The sequence below is a fragment of the Rhinolophus ferrumequinum genome, chromosome 21 (assembly GCF_004115265.2).
Source record: "Rhinolophus ferrumequinum isolate MPI-CBG mRhiFer1 chromosome 21, mRhiFer1_v1.p, whole genome shotgun sequence".
Taxonomy (NCBI): domain Eukaryota; kingdom Metazoa; phylum Chordata; class Mammalia; order Chiroptera; family Rhinolophidae; genus Rhinolophus; species Rhinolophus ferrumequinum.
In genome coordinates, this window is record NC_046304.1 from 7772513 (window position 1) to 7789922 (window position 17410).

Genomic DNA, 17410 nt, shown 5'->3' on the forward strand with positions numbered 1-17410 from the left:
ATGACAAAGGTGTCCGTCCACCAGGTAACCTGCTAGGACCTGGACTGGGATTTGTGTATTTCAATCTGTCCTAAACTGCAGCTCCAAGAAGGGGTTTTGATCATGACACAAATGGAAAAAGAGTGGTGTCATTGACAATTGTCACATGCCATTTGTTGACAAGCATTGAGTTTGAACAGATGACTCACCGTTCCTGAAGGTAAATAAATAAATAAAAAAGGTCTTTATATAAATACAGAACAAGGAAAGGAATAGCATCTAGTAGACTAAGAAGAAGAACACAGCTCTGAAAACGATTCATCTCATTACTAGATCTAGAAAAACCATCAAGAAAGCTGTTTTGCATCATCAACAGAATGGTTTCTGTACTATAGTTGCAGGAAAACAGGCTGAAATAAAAAAAAGCAATAGGGAAGGGAAAAGGATGAGAGGAGGAAGGGCTGTTAGGATATTAAATATGCAATAGCATAATTAAAGTCTTCGTTGGAAGCATAGGAAGGAGAAGCAATATTACACACTGTTAAATTAATATTGTTGAGGATAAGCTTGAAAAGCTCCCCTAGAATGTGACTCCTTACCTCCCACTGCTTTACCACACGGAAAGTTGTTCCGACAACTTTATGCAAGGCTGAACTTGAGAAAAAGGCCAAAGGGATAAAAGCAATGAGTGAGGACATAATAGATATGGGGCACAGGGAACCCATCCAGCTAATCATTGCTCCTGGAGGAGAGGCCAGTGCAGACGAACACAACCATATAACGGAAGAAAAATTTCCTACGCAGAAGAAAGAATCTGAGTATAGATTGCAAGGGATCACAGCAACCAATTAAATGAACTGAAATCCTTTAGATACAATTACATCCGAAACTGAAGAGGGAAGAAAGAACAAGTCAGAAGAAGGAAGCTCAACAGAGCTATTTCGAAGGCAAAGCTCTGAGAACATGACTGGACATGAAAGGCTTAGATGTCTCCAGGAACATGGGATGTCCAGTAGTTTAACTGGGCAAAGGCATGAAATTCACCACCTTAAGGACAGGCAGGTTCTGCTGCGGGTAAACAGAGCCCAGAAAGGGGTCATCAAGGGATCAACAGTGTTTGGTGGGCATGAGCAGGGGCAGAGAAGGTGCTAGCGTTGTCCCCAGTTCTCAAGGGAAGAAATAAACCTGTTCCATTGGGAAAAATAAGTAGAAAATATAACAAGGACAGGACAACAGCGGCCTCTTTTGATGGCCAACTACTTCAGAATATATGAGGAAATGCATGAAACGAGATAGGATTTGTTTAAGAAATTAGGTTCCAATGGCTCTTTGATGGGTGACACTGTAAGACAAAAGAAACTAAAGAATATTGGTAAACCCTGCAACCATTTCTCTCAACAGTTCATGGCTTATGGTTTTGAGGATGGAAGGGAAGTGGGCTGGAGCGATCAGGAAAGTAATGGAAAAGGAGGAGATGGCAAAGAGAAAGAGAAGAGGTGTCCTAGGGGATACCAGCATCCATGAGAGGGAGGAGACCAGACCCGAAGCTGAGGGTGTGCCATTCTACTGGAAGAGCTCAGACTTAATTTCTGGTTTCTGACAACACTGGGGCCTCTGGAAAAGCAGAAAGGACTTCTGGACTTCGATTGTGATCCTTCCAATCTTCGGGAAAGGGGCCGCTCCCACTTTCTCTCAGTCCCCCGCAGCCAGGAGAGATTGGAAGGATGTCACCTACCTGGGCAGAGGTGCTATGGAGCTTCAGAAGCCCATTTTCAAGCCGCTCCATTTTGGTCTTGAGCTCTTTTCCTTTCCTGCGCAGCAAGCTCTGGTAGAGTCTGATGAACTCCAGAAATGATTTGGGAGTTGTGTAGTTGTAACGCTGCTCGTTGCTCAGGTAAGACTGGGATGTTTGATTGACACTTGTGTGGACAAAAGCCATGAACTTGCTAATCGACTGCTTGACTGTGGGCTAAAATCAAAGAGCAGGAAATAAAGACATAGTCTCACCACGAATACTGGAGGTGACTCCCCAACCCCCATTGCTTTGCCACAGAAAGTTGTTCCAACAACTTTATGCAAGCCTGAACTTGAACCCTGAAATTCTGGACACAGAATTCCTTGCACCCTGAGGTGGAAAGAATCTTGAGGAGTGTCTCCTTTCCCCTCTCACCTCAATGCTCTCAGTGTTCTGCAAGAAGCGAAGGCTGACAGACTCCAAGGCCTGCTGAGGCCACTCGTGAAACCAGTCGATGGCCGTGCAGTTCACAATGGCTGGGAACTTCCTGCTGCGGACCCTCAGCTTGTTCCCCACAGGGGAGAAACAGAGAGTCACCTGAGAGGTCAGAAGGGTGAGAGAACCAAAAAGGTATCAGAGAAGTACTCACAGACAGACAGATAGGGCCTTGGATTCTTAACTTCCCAGAAAATTGAGAAGCACATCCCACAGAAACAAAAATCTGTAAATGCTAGCCAGCCTTTTCAGCCAAGGAAGTAAGAAATGTGAGCCTGCGTGAGGCAAGAGGGAAACCACTGCCCATGAAGCAGATGAGAAGGGCCTCCTTGCAAAGGCTGAGAAGGTCATTGTACCCTCACCCCCACTCCCCACGCCCAAGACAACGACTGTATCCAAAATGTCCAGAGAGACTCCCCTGAGTCATTTCTGGTCCTGTCTACTCTTGGCAGTAAATCCTGCTATACCTTCAGTTGTCGTCGGACCCGATCTATAAAGAACTTCCAGCAGTTCTCTCTGTCGTCAACCAGACCTTGGCTCTTGACTTCATTCCTCACACTGCTTATGATGTTTTCCACTTCGTCATCGGAGTAGAGATCTGGGACCTCTCCTAGGGAGAAATGAAGTGCAGATGGGCAGCTTTGGCACCTCTCTGCACGATGCAATTGTACGTGGTAAGTTGTCTAACATTGGGACACAGGCCCTTTGTCTTTTAGGCCATGTTCTAGCACTCTTGCTGGTGCAACTGGACACATACCACATCTACTCCAAACCAAGGGCAGGAAAAGAATACATAAAAGAATGGAACAGGATGTGTAACACCCTCTTGTCCTGGGTCAGCAGCTGGTAGCACAAGAGCTTTCAACTGCCTTTTCCACTTTGGCTTGAAGCATGTATTTACTAACTACTGTTATAGAAATTGTGCTCATAAAGAACTTAATACTTAGAAGGAGAAATGAAACTGATGCAAAATGGCTCTAAGACCTGGGGAAAAGAGCCATAAGAAACATATAGATTAAGTCCATATATTCAAGAACAAACTATCACTTTTTATTGGAGAAAAAGGGGAGAAAGCAGGGGTGGCTTCATGGAATTTAGCGTAAGTATGACTTCTTAACCCAATGGGGAAAAGATGAATATTCAATACCCAGTATTAGGAAAACTGGGAAAACTTATGTTTAGATTTTTACTTTCCACTATACACTAAGATAACTTCCAGACGGGTCAATGACTTAACTATTAAAAAAAAAAATGATAGAAAATAGTTTTAAAACTTCTGAATGGGGAAGGCCTTTCTAACTAACACAAAATTGATATATTTAAAAGAAAGATAAATTTGACACATTTAATTGATACATTTTATCTAAAAATAAATTTATATGAAAATACAAAAATTTACATGGTGAAAACACCATAGGCAAAGTAGAACAGCAACACAAACAGATTCCAAAAAAAACAATTAAGAAAATACGTTTTCCAAAGAAGATATACAAATGGCTAACAGGTACATGAAAAGATGCTCAAAATCTTTTCCTAAAGATGCTCATTAATCTTCAGGAAAATGCAAATTAAAACCACAATGAGATATCACCTGACACCTGTTAGAATGGCTACTATCAAAAAAACAAAAAATAACAAATGTTTGTGAGAATACAGAGAAAAGGAAACCCTTATATATTGTTAGTGGGATTGTAAACTGCTATGACCACATGTAACCAACCGTATGATGATTCCTCAAGAAATTGAAAATAGAACAACCATATGATCCAGCAATCCCACTTCTGGGTATATATTCAAAGGAAACAAAACCATTTCCTTGAAGAGATATCTGCACTCTGATGTTCCCTGCTGCATTATTTACAGTAGCCAAGGTTTGAAAACAACCTAAGTGTCCATTAATGGATGAATGAATCAAGAAAATATGATGTATATATATATACTCAATGGAATACTATTCAGCCTTAAAAAAGAGAGAAATCCTATCATTTGCAAAAACATGGATGAACGTAGGCCAAATTGTGTTAAGTGAAATAAACCAGACTCAGAAAGACAAATACTGCATGGTATAATTTATATGTGAACCTTAAAAAAAAAAAAGTCAAACTCATAGAAACAGAGAGTAGAAATGTGTCTGCCAGGGGCTGAGGTGTGGGGAAAATAGGGAGAGGTTGGTAAAAGCGTTCCAACTTTCATAAGTTGTAAAATGAATAAGGTCTGAGGTTCTAATGTACAACAAGGTGACTATAGCTGCTAACACTGTATTGTATAATGGAAATTTGCTAAGAGACTAGAACTAAAATGTTCTCATCAAGAAAAGGGGAAAAAAGAAAACTAATGTTTAATTCAGATTATAGTTAAATAGCTAATCTCCTTAAAATATAAGGAAACTCCTTAAAATATAAAGAAACTATCAATAATTCAACAGAAAGATGGAGTAAAGGATACGAAAAGAGAGTTCATAGTACAGAAAATACATATGTTTCTTAAACATATGAACAAATGCTTTACCTCACTTGTAATAACAGAACTGCAGAGGGTGCCCAAAAAATATATATACACATTTTAAGAAAGGAAAAAACTGTATTAATTGTAATACTCAATAGATACCGATAACAAAAGATGAATACAAGTCACGTTTGACTTCTGTAATTACAAGAGGTACCCAAAGTGGTTACCATCAGCATAATTTTAATACAGTTTTTTCCTTTTTTTAAATGTGTATACATTTTTTGGTCATCCTCTGTACATACTGAAACAATGTTTAGTTACATTTTTGTAACTGTATACATTAGATTGGCAAACATACGAACACTCAACCTCACTCATAACAATAGAAATGTACTTTTAAACTACTCCTAATTATTATTTTTTACCAGATTGGCAAAATCTGAAAGTAGATAAAATACTATACTAATGTGGCAACATATGATGTATAAAAATTTTAAAAATCTTAACTAAATATGTTAAAGTAAATATATAATGACCAAGTAGATTTTATCTTGGAAATGAAAGGATGGTTGCACATTAGAAAAATATATGAAAAAAATAAACTATGTTAATAGATTTTAAAAATAAAACAATATGACCATCAAAACTGATGCATAAAATTTTTTAAAACTGTTAGCATACGAGGGTAAATGAAATTTCTCTTAATCTGATAGTAGATATCTATCTCAGATCCTAAGCAAACATCATATGTAATGGTAAAATGCTAAAATATCATCTTTCAAATTAGGAACAAGAAAAGTGTGACTGCTATCATGCTATCTATTCAACGTTATATGCAAAAAGTCAAGGAAAAGAAACTAAATGTATAAGGATGGTTAAGAAAACAATAAAGTTATTGTTCAAAATCTAATTCTCTACATAGACAGTCTAAGAGAATATACACATAAGCAGGCTGCTGGATACAAAATCAAAGTTAGAAATAAAATGGTATTGCTGTACTTTTGGCAAAAAAAAACAGTCATTTTAAAAATAATTTAAAATACCAATAAAAACCATAAGGCACGTAGTCATAAATATACAAAAAGATGTACAAGATCTTGATATAAAAATTGTGACATACTATTGAAGGGCATAAATAAAACCCTAAACAAATGGAGAGAAATACTGCGTGGGCAGGTGCATAATTCAGTATTACCAGTATCACAAAGATGTGATTCCGATAAAAGAATCAAATAGGTTTCTTTTTTGATCCCTCAGTATTACCAGTATCACAAAGATGTGATTCCAATAAAAGAATCAAATAGGTTTCTTTTTTGATCCCTAACTAGCACATTTAAAAATTTATATGAAAGAGCAAAAGGTGAAAAATGGCCATGATATTTGTGAAGAATAATGAGAAGGAGGATTTGTCCTACCAGAAATCAGGTCTCCTTATAAAGGAGTTAAAGCAGTGTGAAAGTGATACTGGAGTAAATGAATAGAACAATGAGTGAAAAACCTAGAAACAGACCCAGATATAAACAGGAAATTGATACTAAAAATCAGTGTGCAGACAACGATTGGACTAATCAATAAGTGATGCTAGGATACTTGAATATTAATACTAAATAATAAAATAAGAACACCATACAAAAATACATTCCAGGTGGGGGTGGCCAGATGGCTCAGTTGGTTAGAGCGCGAGCTCTCAACAACAAGGTTGCCGGTTCAATTCCACGTGGGATGGTGGGCTGTGCCCCCTGCAACTAAAGATTGAAAATGGCAACTGGACTTGGAGCTGAGCTGCGCCCTCCACAACTAAATTGAAGGACAACGACTTGGAGCTGATGGGCCCCAGAGAACTACACTGTTCCCCAATATTGCCCAAAAAAATTTTAGAAAAAGAAAATAATAAAAAAACACACATCCCATGTAATTTAAAGACATGAACAGGAAAAGTAAAACTGTAATGATTTAAAAATAAAATACAGGAAATTGTTTTCATGGTGTCAGATAGGATAAGATTTTTGAAACAGAGCACCAAAAGCACAAAGCATAAAAAAGAAGACTTAAGTTCTATGACATTTAAACTAAATCAGCATGACAGAAGTCAGACACAGACTTCAAAAAGATATTTACAACCCATATAATGAACACAGGGCTAGTATCCAGAATATATAAAGAACTTACAAATCCATAAGAAAAAGACAAAGAACCCAATAGCCAAAGGGCAGACTACGTAAATCGGCAACACACAGAAGAGGAACAGCCAATAAACGCTTGAAAAGATGCTCCAAGGTCATGAGTAAAAAGGAGAAGGAAAACAATGATATTTCATTTCATACCCACTGCCAAAAATCTTAGTATGTCAGATAAACCAAGTGTTGGTGAAGTTAGAAAGAAACAGGTTTTGGTCAGAGAGAAACAGGTATCTGTACTGGTCAGAGTAAATTTGTACAACTACTCTGGTGAGCAACTTAGCACTTTTTGTAAAGGTGAAATGCACAAACCAGATAATTTATTATAGTAATCTATGTTTTGGGCACCTATTGTAAAGAAACTCTTGTACATGCACAGCAGAAGTTTCTACTTTGTAACACTGTCCACCGTTGCATGGGTGTTTCTTTTATTGTTCTTTATATATAAAATAATTTGTGAAGAAATATAGAAAAACATGAACAGAAAAAAGTAAATATGGGTGGTGAGAACGTGAAAGCTGTGAGGGAGATTCAGAAATTGAAAGAAGAGCTAGAATAGAACAAAATTCTGAATTAGGAACCAGGAGGTGGGTTCCTAGCTCAGATGGAAGCGTTGGCCTTGGAAAAAGGAATGGTAATATGGGGGAAAGGAGAAAACTACAACAAAACGGACACACATACACAGATGGGGAGATATAAAGGTAGTTGCGAGGCTGATACTAAATGATGTGAGTTTTTTCAATGACAGAGATGAGACTGAAGGAGGTAAGAATGAAGGAAACACTGGGATAGTAAAATCTGAAGACACTGGATATGATATAAAGGGGAACGTGGTTCACTCCAGGATATTCTGTGGGTCTCAGAAAAGCTCCTTCATGTGTCCAATACAAGGCCTTAGGTAGGTACTGAAACTTTGTGGACCTGGAGTCATATACAACCTCCTCTTTAAAGTTCTCCACTGCCACACGTTTCTTCCTCCATAACCGACACTGAGATCTAGCATCATGGAAATGTTAGAGACAGCAGAAGCCACCCATGCTACTTCCTTGTGCAAAAAGAAGTTTTGCATTTCCTTGGCAAATGGTCTGTAACTAATCAGACTGATGGGAATTACGATTCTATTCATCACTGAGGCTGCTACACTTCCTTGAACTACTGTATCTGGAGGAAACTTATGCCAACTGTCCACAAATCCCTGGCCTACAAAGTTTGACAACACTCATCCAGCCAGGAGTTTACTAAGAGTTTTACATTAATTAGACTTCATCATTTAAAAGGTCAAAAAACAAAACAAAAAAAAACAAAACAAAAACAAAAACACATATTATCATGAAAATGATCATTTACTTTTTCCTTAATTGAGCCAACTTGATTTAATTTCCATTCATTAAGGTATTTCCCAGCACGCGTATAAAACAATCTGTGCTATAACTTGACAAAATCAGTATCTTATTAATGGAATAACCCATTTCAGCCTCATTTGATTAAAATAGGGGTCAGAGAAAACTGCTAGGAAAATGAAATGATACTTAGCACATGTTGGGATTCAAAAAAGTTCAGGGCAGTCTTAAAAAGAGAAATCTCCAGTAGTGGCCACACTCGTCTTGCTTAAGGGGCTGACAGCCTGCAGCGTCTGTATTCTTTTTCTCCTTCCCTCTCTGATTATCTGTATTTCCTTATCTATTAATACCTTAGAGCCCTCCAGTGAGAAACTGGAGTCCGTTTGGTCTTATCATTTGTAATAATAAAGTCTGCATTCTTCACCTTTCTCTTATTTGAAATGCTTAGCTTTTATGTCCTTTTGGTGTTTTATGTCTAAGATCACGGATATTGAGGAAGCAAACTATGGTCTATCGGCAAAATCTGGCCCTCTGCCTCTTTTTGTATGGCCTGCAAGTTAAGCATGTTTTTTTCTGTTTCAATTTGTAGTGGTTGAAAAAAATTAGAATAATATTTAATGATGTGTGAAAATTACAAAGTTCAAATTTCATTGTCTATGAATAAAGTTTTATTGGCCATAGCGACACTCATTCATTTAGGTATTGTCTGGCTATTTTCACACTACAGTGACAGAGGTGGGTCGTTGAGAAGAAACTGTATGGTCTGCAAAGCTGAGAAAATTTACTTTCTGACCCTTTATAGAAAGAGTTTGCTGACCTTGGTTTCTGCGAGACCCTTAGTGCCAAGATGTGAAAGCCTCTAGGCCATTTAGAGACTTGTTCTTACCATGGTGGTGTTTGTCACAAGATCCCAGGAACGCCTAAGAAGATCCCCAGATGGAATATCCGGGGACAAACACCTCTGAATTGGGAGCAAAGTTTGCCTTTTCAGATTTGTTCTTTCAATTTCTCCTGACAATATTCCTGTCACTTATTGTGTGATGTAGGTAGTCATGCAGAAAGCAGGAAACAACCACCAGAGGGATTTTGAGATGTGACAGAGGCAGAGGCTATTTAAATATCTGAACAGTTTTCCTCCTGAGACCTAAAGTTGGGAAATCTGTTTCTGCCTCCAAGTGCTTGCAGCAGGCTCTGCGTGTTCATTCACACGTCCTAGATCATAATGGGAAAGTGAGACAAGTAAGGAGGGAAAGAAGTGGGTCCAAGGCAACTGTTTTTCTGTACTAGAGTATCTCACCCTGCATTCCGTTAGCTACTAATGAAGGGATTCTAGCAGTGAGGAGAATAGATTGGAAGGAGATGGCCTCCGAGGTAAGGAGGTCTGCATTTGTTGAGGCAAAAGATGAAAAGATCACTAGTAACCATGATAGAGAAGATACGGATTCAGAAATAGTTAAGGGGTAAAATTGGTGGCAACTGATTATCTCTTGTATGTAAGTGCTGAGGGAGAGGTCGGCAATGTAGGAGAAAGCACAGAGAGACATGGTCTCAAATAACTTGAATGAGAATTTAGTATCACATGAAGAAAAGAAAAGGCTGATCACTCAAGTATATTCCTGCATTACCCTTTCGGCATTTCTGTTTGGCAGCTAGCTGGAGAACCAAATTTGAATTTCCACTGTCTGTTGTGTAAGGATGCATCTAGGGAACAGATCCAGCGATACCACAAAGTAGGCTTAGGAAATCGGACACACTTTGCCTTTTTTCCTTTCAGGAGAATTGGGCCGGAATTTAGCTTATGTAAAGCAGAGCTGGACCATCAGGGCATCTAGTTACAGGTGCTCATGAGAGAACAATCCAGTGCCGTCTGTTACAAATACTTGCAAATTCCACATTCTCATGTGATGTGTGCAGACCACTAACACGTCAGTCTTGGATCTAATCCAAAGCACATTGGAGATGAGCTGATCGTTTCATGCTCTATATACTCAGAGGAGATTTGGCCCAAATATTAAAAACAACAACAACAAAACCCAACCTGGTTCAGAGATGGAGAGGCATATGACATTACAAGAGAGGGGACACAACTGGTTATAAACGATTCCAATAGATCGTACAGAGGCTGTATAATACTCATTTTTGAGCACAGCACATACTGACTGGAACATGGGAGCTTAATAAATGGTTTTGAATATATGAGTAGATGGAAAGTGACCCAATTAGGGCCAGGGAAGATAAATCTTAATTTTGGAGTGAAGATGTAAGCCTTTTGAAAAACAAAAGGAAAGTCCCAACATAAGATCCCAAAGTAAAATGAAATATGACAGGTGGCAGAGTTAGGAGAGGAAGAGATGCCACACCTAGAGCAGACTATGGCCTCTTAGCTGGGACATGAAATGCATGTGCAGTAACATGGGCTTTCTGAAATGCTGGAAACTGGAGGCAGACGTGCTGCACCAGAAAGCCCACGAGGGCAAGGGCAAACACTTCACCCACAGTTTCACCAGCAGCTGCGTGACCCCCATGAAGGACTCGGAGAAGCCAAGGGAAGTGATAAAAAATATGAGTCATTTGCTCTGATCTGGGTGGCCACCCTGCTTCTTACACAATTATGTATCTTTTGCAAATTAAAGTAGGAATTTAATAACTTTGTGTGTAGGATTTATTCCTGTCCATCTGTAACCCACCTGAGATATAACTGGCATAATGATGAATTGTGAAATGTTTGGTTAGTGTCAGAAGAGGGATTCAGGAGCTGAATGACCATCCGTGTTTGATTTTGGAAATGGTGTCAGGAAACCGAGGGATAAAACAGTGAGCTAAAGAAGTGTGGGAGGAAATCAGACAGCCTACGGCGTGAGATCAGGGGGTCATCGAGGAAGATGTGTTGCGGGAGAGTTGAATCAGTGGAACTTACTCACTGTATCTTTACCTTCAACCTAACAGGACTTGTAGTCAACTAGATAAGGATGAGTTAGTGGCAAGGTAGCCTGATGTACAGTTTCCTCGTCTCCACTGTGTTAAACAAGAAGAAAATGATGGCACAACCCCCTTAAACTGAAAAAAATTAATGGGATGAGGCGGTTCTGAGGAAGCCCCTGTAGCTCTGCTTGGACTAGCAATCAATAAATTTCTCGCCAGAAATTATTTATTTGACAGGGAAGACGGAACAAAGATAAGCTCGACTCTCTCTGTCAAAGTAATTAAGAAAAAAATGAGAAAGATTAGAAAAGTATTGCTTTTAATTGTATCTCCAGGTTAGCATGTGTGTGTAAGTTTTGGGTTTATATAGAAGTCTTAAAAGCAAAATAGGAGCTTGAAACTCCATGATTTTGAAGAACAATGATTTCATTAAATTTTCACTGGGCAGGGCTTCAGAAATTCATTGGAACTTGAAAAAAAGTTGTTTTCTAAATGAAAAATTACAAATACTTAAATGAGAAGTAAAATTTCAACGGGTAAAAGTGTAACATCTTCTGTGTCTCAGACATTATTTTAGGAGAAGATGACCTGGCTGGATAGGAGCCCATCGAGATGCAGGGTGAGGCTGGAAACGTGCCTGGCATCTCCAAAGCTGTAAGTCTTTGGAAGCACAATTTTACCCATTTTGTTTGTTTTATTAGAAATTAGACTTTAGGGCACAGCCTCAGGGTGGGAGGGTAATCGAACCCTTCTCTCATTATTTAGCAGAATAATAAAAGGTGAGGCAATGTTGTAGGTGCTACACTGTTGCAGAAGGTGGGGGATGTTAAAAAGACAGTATTTAGGAAAGAAAAATTGTATTGGATTGGAGGAGAAAAGGTGTAAGAGTTAGTAGGCAACATCCTGGATATAAAACTGAATTAGGGCAGGTGAGGAAAGAAAGGTAAGGAATGTAAGAACTGCACAGTAAGGAACCGGAACTGTGGTCCTCATCAGAAACAAGGCAAAGTTTGCTCACGCAGCCTGCAGTGAACGATCCGGACAGGGCGCAGGTCATGGACGTGATAATCACGTGGCCTGGGGAGGAGGGGTGCAAGGGCACGAAATTGGAAGCCGATAGTGATTCTGAAGCAATTTCCTAGGAAGTACACGCAGGAGCCATCCTGCAATATATTATATGTGATGCAAGACAGACTATGGAGAATATAGTGATCATGGTGCTTGGACTGTATAAACTAGAGTATTCAGTGGAAGAGACAGAGGGTGGAAAGAGGAGCAACAGGTTTTCTGAAATGCTGGAAAGCTGGAGGCAGACATTTTATTCAGGAACATCTGTGCACTGACTACTTTCTTAACCCTGATAAGGAGGTGGTTTTGCAGATGCTGAATCTGGTCTTAGAGCCAGGAAAGCTCTAGTCTCCTTTTAATTAATATAAATATACACACACACACAGAGCACATTTCTGAAAATGTATATATAGTACATCATTTACATCATTTATATTGTCTTCTTGGGTATATATATTCATGTATATAAACTTCTTTTTCTGGAATGGTTGATGTAAATCCCAAATCCCTAAATAAATAAGGATAAATAAGGACAGTAAAGTATCAAGACTTAAACTTTCCAGTGAAGTCCTATCTTGCATTGATGGTGTCACAGGGCAGATGACAGCCCCTGTCAAGTTCTTTGGAAACCAAGGAAAACCATATAACCACATAGAGAAACTGTTCCTGATTCCACTTTGCTTCCATAAAGTTCTGAATCCTTGACTAATGGAATCGACAACCTAATCTTGCCCTGTTGTATCAGTTTTGCATGTGCACATTCTGTGTGTGTTCATCTTTCTGCGAATGCCTAACCTACCTGAAATACCGCACACATTCTAGATCACTCTGTCTTGGATATGGGGAGGGAACAGCAGGACTGTAACCTGCTCTTCTTCCTATTAGCACAGCGAGTCCCCCTAAGAGAGCCCTAAGATTATTGTCTGGTTTGCAATGGAAGGAAAAGGAAAGAGCCAGAACGGCAGGCCCAGCACCAATCCTAGAAGGACCCGGATGAAGCGTTCTCCTGTATCGGTTTTCTCCCTCATTTCTGTGACCGAGCTCTCCTGACCTCAGACCAAGTCTCCATGTTGGAATGACTCCAACTCCAGGGAAAATGTCTTAGACATTCAAGTGCAAAGAGTCTCTTACCAGATGCCAAGAGATCATTGATGAGCACAAGGAACTTTTCATCAGCCACTTGGGCGTCGGTCATGAGAAACACCGTGCTGAGATTCTTTACCCCGGCTTTCAGGCACACGCCGGCCAGGTCCGCCTGCCACAACAATCGGTACCAGAGAGCACTGAGAAGAAGGCCTTCTCAAAAGAGATCCCGCCCACCCTTCAGGAATGGGGCCATTTTCCTGTCTACTTTCATAGGAGATGAAGCAAAATGACAACAGAGGTAGGGAGGAGCTCTATCTTGCACTGACAGGAAAATATACCTCATTCCCAGGCCTCAATCCTAATAGAGGTGGGCAAGTAAAATTAAATAGTCATGATCTTTGCTTCCTACAACCTCTGTGGCTACTGCACCAGCTTCTAGAGCTCCTGCTTTGTGCAAAGAAGTAACAGCTTTCCAAAGGACTGAAGTGGTTCCCCGTTCATCTGCGTTACTCATATCACCATAGAAGTGCCTGAGCTGCCTCAGAAGGCAAGGGTTGCTCTTGGTCTTGACAGAAGGGTCATGTACTTGGGGCTGCTGGTCTGGGGGTCAGTGAATATATTTTATGCTAGCAGCATCTTGTGTTCTTATGACTAGTACCAGCAAAAGGACTTGTGTAGGAAAAATGCACAAATATGTTGGGACACACACACACCATACCCCTGGTAGGAAATTACATCCATTCAAAATTGCAGGGAGATAAAATCTGGGGCTAGGATGCCAAGCCCTGAATGTTCTAGCTTAGTCAACCTTGGTTCCTTTGCTGTATCCCTCACAAAGCTCAGCCTTCAGTCCCTAATCTTGCTCTTCTCTCTTTTGCACTACTCAGGACTCATTCTCTCAACACCTCACATGCTTCCTTACAGCAGAGCTTCTTTTCTGTCAGAATAAATTCCCGTTTACAGTTAATCAGCTTCCTTTTGGATGGATGGTTCTCAACCTTCTGCATTTCCCAAATTCCCAAAGACAATGTTTGTCAACTCTCGTTAGAACCATCTGGGGGATGCTTTCAAAGTGCTGTTGCCCCGGCCACTCCCCAGACTAGTTAAGTCAGAATTGCAGGGAGGGGGGTGGGTGGGAGGCAGGCATCAGCATAATTTAGGGGAGCATAATTTTATCAGCATAAAAAAGGGGATTCCAGTATATAGTCAAGTGTGAAAACCACAGTCTTAGGACATTCTGCAAATGCACAGTTTTCATGTGAACTATCGTGTCTTCTCTTTTTTGGAAGAGCTAAAGATTGACCTAATGTGAACCCGGTGTAGGACCTTTGATTCAGCAAGTCATCGAGAGGTTGAGCTGTGGTTTCAGAGCAGCCCTAAGCATCGTTGGCTGAGAGATTATGAAGGCAGGTGGGTGGGTCTGGCTCAGCGCTGGCTAGAATTCTCCCAGGGACAGCAAGAGCCATATCCCGATGGAAATCACATCATATCTCCCTGCAGGGCGTCTGTTGTGGCCATGGATAAAAGGGCGGGAGCTAGACAAAGTGACCTTTGAAAGCTATATACAATGCCTTGCTCTACTTCCCAGAGCGGGCATCGTGGCTCCTAAGTGCCTGATCTCTGAAACCAGGAAATGTCACTGAAAGTCCCAGTGGCCGGTGGTTACTAAACTCATCTTTTAAAATACGAATTTCTTATAAAGTTGGACAGACTGTCAGAATTCCTCCTATGTCTACTAAAGCTGCTAGAGAGCTGTGTGCTGAATTTGCAGTAGATGTGTTCTGATCTGGATGAGAGCTGAGGCTCCACAGATATAACTGAAGCAGCCTAAGTCTCAAAAACACAGACCTTGGGAAGGCTGGTGTTGCCAGGCTGATGAGAAAAGAGCCCCTCATGTCACCAGCCCGGAATCTAAGAACTGGATAAACAATTAAGCGGAGGTTCTGGGCAAGCGAACTGAAGAGCTGATGAAGGGTGACAAAGAGCTGTGGGTAATTGAAGGGAAGTTGAGTCCCCTCCCCACAGCTGCCTGGCCTGCTTACCTTGAAGTCTGGGATCTGGTAGCCTTTCCGCAACGTGATCTGGAATACATCCATGGAGCTGATGAAAGCTGCAAGCCTTGTCAGACTCTGCTTGCCACTGCCACCTACACCAACCAGCAGCGCATTTCCCCGCGGGGACTCAAGGATGCGATTGATGTGGCAGCTACAAAGAAGAAAGTAGAAAAGAAAGAAGAAAGTATGGCTTCGGTCAGACTTTCTGTGAGGAGCATGCACAGTGAGGGAGAACTGGAACCCTCCTTGGAGGCTCATCCTGGGCTGAGCTGTGGGAAACTTCAATTAAATTGTCCCCATACCTGGCCTTACCTGATCGCCCAACGGGATTGAAGTCACCCCTGCTTTGTTGTGAGCCAAAGCCTCAGGTGAACTAGTGGCAGTGGAAGTAGTGCTCAGGGCAGCCAGGCAGGATTGCCGGGGGCATGGGAGGGCGAGGGGAGGGGACCAGGGCTTCCCCTCTGGCTCCTTCCAGCCAAACCTGTCTCTGCCACAGCTGCCCCCTTCACTGGCCTCTCCCATCTGTGCTTTTAGGCAAAAGGAGGGAGCAGGCAAGAGAGAAAAGTAGAAAGCATCCAATTGGGGGGGGGGGAATCAGGGGAAGCATGGAGGACAAGCAGGAAGAGAACAGTGTGTTCCTCTTAGGAGAGAAGGAGCAAAATTACAGATAGCAGAATAACAGAGAGACCCCACACAGCTCTTCTCTCTCCCTTTTCTCCTTCCTTCACATTCATGTCCTATAATGAATATTTGTGGATTGTTAGTGTCGACCGATAAGACAGCCACTTCCTTGGTTTCTGGATTCTTCGCTTTGCAGCCGTACTTACCATGCTCAGTGTCCATATTCTTGCTCCAGCCGTGGGGAGATATTCCCAGGCCCCGGGCTTAAATCACGCCCCCCAGAGGAACTCACTCATCCTGCCCTCCTCAAATGCTACTCTTCCATCAAGCTGTTCACAGCCTCTCCTCCATGATACATCACCAATCGTTGCTTTAATTCCCCTAAGCATGATCTATATACCTTATGTAAGGTACCTACATTCTTTATAAGAATAACTCCCATTCCCTTTTCTTTTCTCATCTTAAAAACAATGACTATTCATTGCACAAAACTGCATAAACTACAGAAAAAACTACAATTATACTATCTAGCAATAAACACTACTGACAATTATATGTCCTTCTAAACTTTTGTCTATTGTCTGTATGTTTATAAGTATATATTTATGTGTATATACAGGTATTACATCTGAAAACTCAACATATTTCTATCCTGTATATTTTCAAAATTGGGCTGACATTGTATACTGCACATACTGTTTTGAAATCATGTTTTCATTTGGCAGTATACTGTGATTATTTCCATATGCCACCGAGTAATCTGCTAAACCATGCTTTTGATGGTGGTATAATACTCCATTACATAAAATAAGTTGCTTGCCTGCAATAGCCTACTGTTGGATATTTACGTTGTTGCCAACATTTTCCAGTTATAAATAATGCTATATAAATATTTTTAGTTTATATCTCTATGTCCATAGGATAAGTTCCTAGAAGTAAAACGACTGAGTCTAACTAACAGTAAGACAATTTTATAACTTTTGATACATACTAAAAAACTGTCCCCACCCCCAGAATGGTGGCACCAATTTGTACTCTTCGTACTGTTTCCCTGAAAATAAGACCTACCTGGACCATAAGCTCTAATGCGTCTTTTTTTGTTTGTTTTTTTAAGATTTTATTGGGGAAGGGGAACAGGATTTTATTGGGGAACAGTGTGTACTTCCGGGAATTTTCCAAGTCAAGTTGTCCTTTCAGTCTTAGTTGTGGAGGGCGCAGCTCAGCTCCAGCTCCAGGTCCAGATGCTGTTGTTAGCTGCAGGGGGCGCAGCCCACCATCCCTTGCGGGAGTCGAGGAGTTGAACCGGCAATCCTGTGGTTGAGAGCCCGCGCTCCAACCCACTGAGCCATCTGGTGACCTGGGAGCTGAGCAGCAGCTCATTGGCTTCATTCTAGTTGCGGAGGGCGCAGCTCGCTGGCCCATGTGGGAATCGAACTGGCAGCCCCATTGCCCAGAGCTCGCGCTCTAACCAACTGAGCTTCCCGT

General features: G+C 40.9%; 1 protein-coding gene across 1 annotated transcript in view; it reads right to left on the minus strand.

The window, feature by feature from the left end:
* The window catches only part of DNAH9 (dynein axonemal heavy chain 9), a 311767-nt gene that overhangs the window by 97349 nt on the left and 197008 nt on the right, over positions 1-17410 (minus strand). The window contains exons 44-48 of the mRNA XM_033089991.1: positions 15293-15455; positions 13296-13419; positions 2677-2819; positions 2150-2311; positions 1715-1948 (exon numbers count right to left, since the gene is read on the minus strand). Of these exons, the coding sequence (XP_032945882.1) occupies positions 1715-1948; positions 2150-2311; positions 2677-2819; positions 13296-13419; positions 15293-15455 (826 nt within the window). The remainder of the gene's footprint in view (positions 1-1714; positions 1949-2149; positions 2312-2676; positions 2820-13295; positions 13420-15292; positions 15456-17410) is intronic.